This window comes from Nannobrachium achirus (assembly GCF_963921795.1).
Source record: "Nannobrachium achirus genome assembly, chromosome: 10".
NCBI lineage: Eukaryota > Metazoa > Chordata > Actinopteri > Myctophiformes > Myctophidae > Nannobrachium > Nannobrachium achirus.
Genome location: NC_137819.1, coordinates 55407103 through 55418055, shown reverse-complemented (window position 1 = coordinate 55418055; position 10953 = coordinate 55407103). Strand labels below are relative to the sequence as shown.

Sequence of the window (10953 nt, the reverse complement as noted above, 5' to 3'; positions counted from 1 at the left end):
TATCTAATCTATATTCTAAAATCTTATCAAACTAGCCTAGAGACTAGCCTAGTTTTAACTCAAGGTTTGTTGTTTTTGTCAACTTAACTATAAGGACATTATCTTTAAACAACAAGTTACATGTTTTATGCTCTAGTTATCACATTGCAACCAATTATTTCAAACCATGGATTTAGACAGGCCAATATTGTTATATATTATGTTTTAATGTAGCCTACTGTATATGTTGGTTAATGTACCCTATAGTGTACCTATTCTGGGCAAACCCACAAAAATAGCAGTTCTACTAGCTAATGAAGCATCACAACACATATGTTATGAGCTTGTAAATTGGCAATGTTTTGTCAGAGTTGTGTGCAGAGCAGTTAAGTATTTAGTGCAGCCAGATGCTTAAAGGTGGGCCAGAACATAACTTTTTTCCCCTCCTCAAATATGTGTAGGCCTACATTGACATTTACATTGCTTTAACTTTTTAAATCTCTTTTGTTCCCTCTTTCATGAAGAAAATGTGCTCAACACAAACCTGAAAAGCAGAGGCTTCGAACTACAGACAGACAATGAAGTACCCCATAAGTGACAATGGTAATATAAACTTACATAATGCTTGGCTAACTTAAATGTTGTGTGGAAAAAACTGAAGTTGAATGTGACAGCATATAGCTGCAGCTAACTAGTGGAAGGGGCAGATTTGTTGAAGAACTTGAGCCAAAAATAGCAGATCTACAAGCTCACAACGCCTCGCAGTGCAAGGCTTGTAGATCAGACATTTGGGCAAAGAGGTTTTATAGAGAGGGAAAAGAGCAGACCAAGTGCCGAGTGAAATGTCAACTTTATTAAGTATTGACTGTTCAAGTGGTTAAATATCTGAAACACAAATTGACATGGATCCAAAATACAATGATGATTTTCCTGTCATGATGAAACTATATGGAAGCAAGGAAAAGGTGTTGGTCCCTGCTTCATCTCTCTCAACTAGGGGTCCTTGGCCTGTAAACATTGAGAATTCAAAACAAGTTTGTCCACAGTCAGCAGGCACGTAGACAGTAGCCAGCTGATAGCCTACTCAACTTGCTTATAGAGATGCAAATTCTTGCTATTGTTTCCATTGGGTGACGGGGGTTTACTTTGGGTCATCGTCACCTGGCTTTACAAAGAATCAAATGTGCACACACTCACCAAATGATGTCTCCTCCTGTATACTACACTATTGGACTTTAGTTACTAGTTACTTATTTAGAATATTATTAGGCTATAAAACATAGGCCTACATTAATCTCTTCAGCCCTATACATTTTGTCCATTTGAAAATAGCCGATCTACAAGCTCACTTCACTGGCATTTCGGCTGGCATTTCGCCTACTAAAATCTCATTCCTGGTGACGCCAGTGTAAGTGTGTTTAAAGATAGAATGACTACTACTTTACATTCATATCTTGTGGCTTTTCCTTTCTTTGACTTTTGTCATAAAATCAGGAATTGCCATGTCGGAGATATCTAAGGTTAAGGCTTCCTGGGTGAAGGCAAGATGGACAGAACAGTGGAAGGCAGCAGAACCATCCAGGCTTCACCAATTCATCAAGGATCTCACAGATGTTCCTGACCAGCACCTCCCCTGTAAGGAGTGGACAACCCTCAATCAGCTGAGGACAGGTGTAGGACGTTTCAGTGCAGCACAGGATCCATCACAGACTGTGGAGCATGTGATGATCAGCTTCCCTATATACCAGCCACTGAATGGTGATCATGGCCGAGAATGATCATGACCTAGACAATGACACACTCGACTGGATTGCTGCAACCAAGTGTAAGGACTATACACCCCAATAGACAAACTCTCTCTCTCCCTCCCCTGTGGTTGGCTAAAAAAAAACACCCACAAGCACAACGGACCCAGATGATGAATGCAACATGAATGAACACTGGATTCCAGAAAACCTATGCCCTAAAACAGTTTTGTTACAAAATTCAAGATTTTGATGCACCTCTTACGCAATTTATGTTTTTGGAAAATGTTTATCCTTTATTTTGTTCTGTTAGCAATCTGTGGAGCAATATCTCTTTTTGCATTTCAAGTGTTTTCTTTAATGTACTGCCGTGGTTCTCAACCTTTTCTGGTCAAGACCCCCAAAATAATCATATTTGAACTGGGGACCCCCAGTAAAATTCTTTTTTTTTGTATATACACGGTTCTATTGTGAAAATAGCAGATCTACATTGCTCACAACGCCTCGCAACCTGAGGCGTTGTGAGCATGTAGATCGGCTATTTTCACAATTCTTGCCTCTAGAGGTATTAAAAAGTCCTAAATTGTCACTTTAGAAATGTGCATATGCCCTCTATACACTTACATTTCATGTTGGATTGTTTACTGTTGAGTGAGAAAACAATGTTGCACATTAAGTTAATCATCTGGGGACCCCCCCAAAATAATTTGGGGACCCCCCTGGGGGTCCCGACCACAGTCTATGGTCCCGACCCACAGGTTGAGAACCACTGATGTACTGTATGTACACTTGCACATTTGATCTGTTTGCCTTCATGCTGCTGCTATCTTTATCTATATCGTATTTTATTATCTTGTTTATTTTTGTAATAAACGTTGTCAAATATACAGTATATTGTCTATTTTCATCCAAAATGTATTTCAGGTGTTTCAATAATTAACACAGTTCATGTCAAACACTGTTTTAGTCTACCATTAAAATCTTCCTAGGAGCAAGGTTGAACCCACTTGGATCCCACGTTTATCCCCTATGGTTCCCGCATAGAATTGCCTAGGTGGGGCCCAACCAGGGCCTATGTAGAACCCACCTAGAGCCCACACAGGCTAGCCCAAGCGGCTCCCACCTGGGTCCCATACAGATTTGCAGAGGTGGGGCCCAACCAGGGCCCATGTAGAACCCACCTAGAGCCCACACAGGCTAGCCCAAGCGGCTCCCACCTGGGTCCCATATACATTTGCCGAGGTGGGGCCCACCCAGGACCCATGCAGAACCCACCCAGAGCCCACGTGGGCTAGCCCAAGTGGTTCCCACCTGGGTCCCATATAAATTAGCCGAGGTGGGGCCCACCCAGCGCCCATGTAGAACCCACGTTAAGCCCACGTGGGCTAACCCACGAGGGACCCTTGTGGAAACCGCGGACATTCCCACATAGAACCCACGTGGGCTAGCCCAGGCGGTTCCCACATGGGTCCCATTAAAATTTGCCGAGGTGGGGCCCACCCAGCGCCCATGTAGAACCCACGTTGAGCCCACGTGGGCTAGCCCAAGTGGTTCCCACCTGGGTCCCATATAAATTAGCCGAGGTGGGGCCCACCCCGGGCCCATGTAGAACCCACACAGAGCCCACGTGGGCTAACCCACAAGGGACCCTTGTGGAAACCGCGGACATTCCCACATGGGGCCCATGTAGGGAAGCCCACCCTGTACCCATGCGGGACCCATGTGGGCGTGCTGGCTGGGACAATATGCAAACATTCAGCAAAAATAGACGATCTACAAACAAATTCACAACAAGCTTGTAGATCGGCTATTTTTGCAGAAGAGATTATTGTAGAGGGGAAAAAAGGAGGGGATAAAATATAGACCCCTGAGGGACCACGGGCGAATGAAGTATTATGGGGTTTGGGTCCGCATCAATATGCCGACGGGCCGGTATGCCGACACTAAAACTAACCCTAACCCTAACCCTAACCCTAACCTCAGTAACCGTGACGAGTAACTAGCCTGCCGACACTAGTCGGAACAGCGGCCCGTCTGCATATTGAGCGGACCCCATGGGGTTTAAACTTTGACTTTGAGTTCTCACACACAATTCAAACAGTCTTTTATAGAGAACATTTAAAAACAACTAAGTTCGACCAAAGTGCTTTACAAAAAAAATGCAGAAAAATAAAGAAACAGTAAAAGACAAAAAGCAAACAAACTAAAGTGAAATACGCACGCATGCACACATACCGGAATACACGCACGCGCACAGTCCTGCAGTGTGGCGTAATGTGTTTATTATATATCTGGTCTGACAGAGACAGGTGTCACAGTGTTAGGAAGCGTGGGCTGTGTGTCTGAGAACCTTCCTTCCTGTGTCTCCATACCACTACCGTCCAGGACTGCTACATGCATTAACCACTGAAATCACAGCCAGGTTACATACTGTAGGACTGCTACATGCATTAACCACTGAAATCACAGCCAGGTTACATACTGTCGCAGTAGAAACTGGATGGTGTTTTGTGACAGAGAAGAAGGGGAAAAAATACTTGTTCCCTATCAATTCATTCATAGTGTGAGATGCGTCCATCAGTCGCACATTCGGTATTGACCTACTTAAGTCTGCTTGCATGCTTAAGTAAGTGGATTTGGGGCAGCGGGAAAAACTAGGACCTGCTTCACCTAATTGTTGCACGCAGAAAATAGCAGATTTACAAGCTCACAACGCATTGTTATGCGACGTGTTGTACGCTTGTAGATTGGCTGTCTTTGTAGGATGAAGAGTGAGCGGCAGAGGGGAAATGAAAACAGATAAGCATCAGTCCTCCCAGGCCAGAGACCACCCCCGCTCTACCGCTCCCCTTCAACATCTTCTTCAGGGAGAAGCTGAGGGAATACCAGGCCAGGTGGCTGAGGATGGGAGGATGATGTCTGTCTTGAAAGGAGGAACAGATGTCCTCTCCATTGTGGTGATGGCAACGGGTCTCAAAGCCCTTCCAGATAAACATGGACAACAAGAGCAAACTGGAGGTGAATGTGAAACCAGAATTGAAGAGAATTGGTTTTGGTTAGAATCAGAATCAACTTTATTGTCACATTTTACAGGTGTAAAATTCTGTGTGCACTCCATCATTTGTAGTTTTTTCGTGGGAAGGGAGGGTAGAACTATTTAAAGGCCGTTCACAAAGAGCATTGCAACTATAACCTATAAAATAGGTAGAGTGGAGTCCGCACCACAACTATGGTGAACACTATAGTTTTTGTTATCGTTATAGTTAGGCCTATATGTGTATGAGAAAAACACAGGATAAAAATGAAATAAAAAATTATAGGTAGTAAGTAGCAGGTTAAAGATGTTTAGAATAGCATCATATTCAGATGTGTAGGTAAACGTGCCGCCATGAGGTGAGTAAACCCAGCAGATGGTGGCAGGTGGAACGTTTTAACCACTTTAACCATTATTTTATGGTTTAACTATTAAAATAGTGCAGATCTACGAGTGCCACGCTGTGAGCTTGTAGATCTGCTATTTTTGAAAAATGTAGTTTCTTTGCAAATCTTTGAATATATATATTTTTAAAGCATATTTTCTTCTGGGGGTCCCTGATACATAATATTTCGAGATGGGGGTCAGCGGCCAAATACATTATGTCATTCTAGGGGTTTCCTTGACATGAAAAGGTTTGAGAACCACTGACATAGAAACATGCGTTGTTCAAAAACCTTAGAAGTATTTAGAATACATTTATAGAATCGGGTCAATATATTCAAACTCTTAAACAAATTGCCTCGATTTCTAAAAAATAACAGATCTACAAACTCGTAGAGCTTGTAGATCTGCTATTTTTCAATAGCCAGAGTATAAAATAATGATTAAGGTGGTTAAAATCCAGACACAAATCCCGGTCTTGGGTTAAGGTTGTGTTTTGTTGAAGTCAAACAGAGTCAGGGTGCTGCTATTGTGCCAAATGGCTCACTTGAAAGGCTCTGTGCTCCAATAAATAACAGAGCCTTGATTAATATCATTGGTAGCACCTCCGAAAGAAGCAACATTACACAACTATTTGTGTAAATATGAATAAAAGGTGTATAGCACCAAACTTAGAAATAGAATGATAGCGTATAACTCGAGAAATGGACAGTGCTTCGGGAAAGAAGTGCTAGGACTGCTAGTGTCCAGCAACTCATCAACAATCAAGCTGAAACCCTGCCAAGCACCCAACAATGTCCCCCAAAACATCTTTTATTTAATACAAAATGTCAACATCCCCAGTCTCAGGGACATGCTGGGCCCCTGATTCAGCCCGGGAAAAAGAGTTGGAGAGGCCCTCATTGCGCGCTATAGAGAGAGATCTCTCTCTATAGCGCTGCTGCTACTCAAAGATTTGCCATTTCAGATCGTGACAAGTGACAAGCCAGTGGGCCAATTACATGAGTTATATTTTGTCGTTGTCGGGTGGAAACCTTGTATGTTTTGTATTTATCATTTTAAAAATGATTTAAACTAATGAAAACAGACGATCTACAAGCACACAACGCCTCGCACCGCGAGGCGTTGTGTGTTTGTAGATCTGCTGTTTTCACTACTTTTGTGCGACGGCCTTGTATGATGAAGCAGGGCTTTGCTTTGCGAGAAAAAACTACAAATTTGAAACTTGGAGATCCGAGACTGGAACGAAGGCCGACATATTATTTTTAATTTATTCCAAATGGCCGGCCTGGACCGGCCAGGGAATGAACCAGCCGTTCGGGAGTTGTCCCGCTTTTCCCAATGGCCAGCACGTCCCTGCCCGGTCTAGAGGGTCCTCATCATCAGGCTGTAAAACGAAGGCTGAACAAGCGCCCTCGCCCTGCACACTGATGACTGTCCCGCAGGACCCTGACACATGGCATTGTGGGTAAAGGCCAGAGGATGGATGTGCATCTCAAATGAGTTGGTTGCCATCAGGCACGTGCACACATAGACATCAAAGGGGGCTTGAGCCCCTACCCTTTTACCTGTCTGTAAAAAGTGTCCTCTCCAGACCATGAATGCCATTTTCACTATGGTGAAAGAAATGCAAATTCCCCCTTTCCATGCCATACCTGAAGGCAGCATTCAAGAGAATTGTCTCGACTTGATTATGCTTATAGTTTATCAAGTACCGAAAATAGCCGACCTCCAAGCTCACAACGCGGCGCAGCGAAATGCATTGTGAGCTTGGAGGTCTGCTATTTTCAAAATGTTCACCAAACGCCCTTTTCGCAATTTGGGCCCCTGCCTCTCTAACATTCCCTGCACGTACCTGGTTGCCATTCCGTCATGAGGCTGTTTTGTCCATGCAGGCGGACGTGACACCAACAATCTGTGTGTGCAGCCCTCAACCTCCTGGTTCTCTCAGGTGCCAGTAACCTCATGGGAGAGCAAACCCCTTTAAAAACACAAAGCTGTGTCCCGACCCAAATCACTCCCTACTCACTTAAAGGTGTATTCAGTGATAATGAAAGTGGCCGGGGGTCATCTTGTCCCTTACTGGCCTTACAGCGTGGAATTTTTTTTATATATTTTTTTTACACCATTATAATGTTCTCGTTTTGATCATTAGACCCAATCACTGAATATCGGTAGGCCTACATCTCCAGCTTCAGGATATGTATGATACTGATTTATTGTGGCATTTTATGAGTTCAGTAGTTTACAATCTAGGCATTTAGCAGACGTTCTTAATTCAGAGCGACTGTGGTTCTCAAAACTTTTATTTTGACCATCATAACCAAACATCATAACATAACTACGGCCATACTCTGATTGGTCGAGGACTGGCTGGCCACCTCTGAAACCCGAATCTAGCTATGCTCGCAACACGGGCCATGGTGGAAGTCCTTATATGGTCAGCACACATTCTAGTGAGGAGAATGACTGGAAAATGTACCAATTATATTTTTATTTGAATGAAATACAATCACTGAATATACCTTTAACTATATAGTGCATGTGCACTATAGTGATTATGCTATCGGATTATGTGTCCGAGTGTAAAAAGGCTAGTGATGAATAGTATCCCCTTTTTCAAAGTGGGTGACGGGGCACCCTGGGGTGCCGTGACGGCAGTCCAGGGGTGCCGCGAGATCATTTGATAATATTTGGAAGTACAAAGTTATTCTCAGTAAGTTCTAACCAAAATGGCTATTATCTCAACGTTTTCCTCGCAACATAATGACTAAAATATCGTCACTGTCGGGCAGAAACCTTGTATCTCCATGTTTCAAATGTGTATGTCTTTTGGTAAAGTAAAGCCCTGCTTCATCATACAAGACTGTCGCACAAAACTAGTGAAAACAGCCGATCTACAAGCATACAACGCCTCGCGATGCGAGACGTTGTGTGCTTGTAGATCTGCTGTTTAGTACATTGTATAGATGATAAATACAAAACGAATGGTTTTGGACATACAAGGTTTCCACCCGACAACGACAATATGCTATAAATATAAGGTGCTGGGAGTGAAAATTATAATGTAGGGGTGCCTCGGATTAAAAACAATATTTATGGGGTGCCCTGAGACAAAAATGTTTGGGAACCCCTGCCCTACACAGTGGACTCATCTTTGACCGCAATGCATCATGAAAACAGAAAGACAGAAAAATGCTCAGGTTTTTCTGGTGAGCGACAGCAATTACAACATTAACAGCGATGCGACACAAATACTGTCCAAAAGTGTTTTTTTATTTTTATTTTGCAAATGAGTTCACACTATATATAGTCTAAACCCCTTATCCCTAAACATCTTTTTGCGTTTTTTACTATTTTTTTTTTTTTTAGCTGATCTACACGTTCACAACGTGTCGATGTTTAGCATGGACGAAAATAGGGCCCCCCAGAGTTAAAGCTTCTGTCTGTAAGTTTCTGGGCTGAACTGCTCCTCCATGAGGCAATCCCCACTTACCGTAGTCAGGGGAGATATTAGCTTCAGGCAGTACTACTTGTCAACCAGAAGGTGTCCTACCCAACAACAGGGTTTAATTAGTTATATTGTATTAACATACAATAACGTTGTATTCATTAAAACAAGTTGTGCAGCACATGGCCATCATCATCTTGAGGTTTGAGGTTCTTTCAGGGAACTGAGCCCATGGCACTTTGATTAACGGAATCAAGACATTGATCTAACTTGTGTGTACAAAATAATAACCAAATGATAACCAAATTCCCAGGAGTGGTTATAGTTGAATGGGCATGTTTTTTCCCCCAGTCTATGTGTCCAAGTGTCCCTGAACAAGACAATTGAGACCGTAGGGAGCATTTACTATCAAACCCGGGAGATCCTGACCGTCAGCAAGTAGGTAGGTAGGTAGATGCCTCAGCTCAGCTGACCTGTTATAACATCACATTGTTTTTTTAGTTTTTTTTTTTTTGAGTCGTCAAAGTATTCTGTTCGCTGTACTATGAAGTTAGTCGAACAGACCAAAGCCCATGTCGTCATCTGAACTCTCTTCCGACTCGATTACCGCTACCTCCTTCTCCTCCTCCCTGGCAGAAGCAGCAGTTTCTGCTGTTGCAACAGGAGCTGCAACTGCAAAGGCAGATGGATCAGCCAGGAATTCTTTAACCTTATCTGCCAGGGGGAAGGAGTAGTCCGTCTCCATGGCCACCGCAAGGACTCTCTTGTAGCCATTGACGATGGAATGGGGGATGGAAGCAAGAGTAGGGTAGCCAATCTCCAGACACACGCTTGCAATGTTCCTCACACTCTCCAAGAACCTGGCTTGTAGAGCCTCCTCGGTGATGTCCAGCACATCAGGGCTGTACACACTGCCCTTGTCGTAGACCTGCTGGATGATCAGACCGAACGAGAAGGGCGAGATGTTCAGCATGTTGAGGAGCGTGGCTTCGCTGGCACCGACCTTGTCTCCAGTCTTGATCAATCCAACGTCACTCAAGATTTCAATGGTTCCTCTTGAGATCTTGGTGGTGATGCCCAAAGCCTGGAAGAAAGAGGTCTTCTCGGGACCCAAGCCAGTGTTCTGGGCTGAAATGATTACGTCACAAGGGGCAATGGCTCCAGCACGGGCAGCAGCTGGCACCTTGTTGGATAAGAGCAGCTCCCTGATTTCAGCAAGATCCTCCCTGGTGAAGACAAAGCCCACATTTCCTTTAATGTGGAGCAGCAGCTTCTCCAGGGCGGGGTTGTTTTCCAGGTGGTCACGGATGGCTTTGCGCATCATGGTGTTTTTACCCATCAGCACCACAGCCTTGCCACGCAGAGACATGCGGATGGTTTGCATTTGCTTGGAACCCACATTGTCAGCCCCGACAATGAAGCACTTGGGAAAATCATCCAGCAGTTGGATGATTTTCATGAAGTAGTTGGACTTCCGTGCGGCCTTGTCTTCCCTGGGCATCTTTGCAGTGCTTCCAAGGATCGCTTAGCAGTTGGTTTAAAGACAATCGTTATCTCACGTTAGGATCGCGTGAAAGAAGTTATTGACCTAATGACCAAGGCAACTTAACGCCTTAATATCTATAGCTGACCTGTTGTGACATCACATTGTTGACCCATATTTGGTAATACCCATATATGGACGCTCCATATATGGCCAAGATAGAATTATTATCAGAATTACAAATGCCTCAATGTCTATAGCTGACCTGTTCTGACATGTTCATACCGGTATATGGAGATCCCTGATGTTATCAATATTAAGCCCATATCTGGGAATGCCAATATATATACATTCTAGTCAATCTAACCAGTGTGGCTGCCGCGACACGAGTCCCACTAGCAAATTAATTCCCTTCTTGTCCCCTGTATGCCCATATACAGTATGGAGAACCCTGATATAATCAATATTAAGCCCAGAGCTTGGAATGCCCATATATGGACATATTGTATGAGTCTCATGTGGTCTATAACATCTATGATGTCAGACGTCAGTCATATCCATTTGGGAAAATATTTTGTCCACATTTTGTCCAACTTAAACAAACAACCAGTAGGCTCCCTAATATGACGTTCCATGGGCTTTTGCTGTGATTTGGTGGTGACCAAATCATTGGTTAGTCAACTGTTTAGCATACATTAGAAGAAAAACTTTCACACATATAGAATAAAAACTTTAGGAGCAGGTGCATACTGCGTAGGCAAACAAACAATTCAGGCATGATGCCTGAATTAGCTTCAGGCAGTACTACTAGTCTACCAAAAAACAACATAAATGCAAACTATGCAGCAACGCAATGTGCTTACAGAGACACACTTTC

At 43.5% G+C, this 10953-nt stretch overlaps 1 protein-coding gene across 1 annotated transcript; it reads right to left on the bottom strand.

Annotated features, from left to right (window-relative positions):
• Nucleotides 1-9143: 9143 nt before the first annotated feature.
• On the bottom strand, nt 9144-10134 carry LOC308292140 (large ribosomal subunit protein uL10-like; the record flags this gene model as incomplete). The annotated part of the gene is made up of 1 exon (XM_080734405.1): nt 9144-10134. The coding sequence occupies exon 1, from the start codon at nt 10092-10094 to the stop codon at nt 9144-9146; it is 951 nt and encodes a 316-aa protein (XP_080590531.1). The 5' UTR covers nt 10095-10134.
• Between the last annotated feature and the right edge of the window lie 819 nt (nt 10135-10953).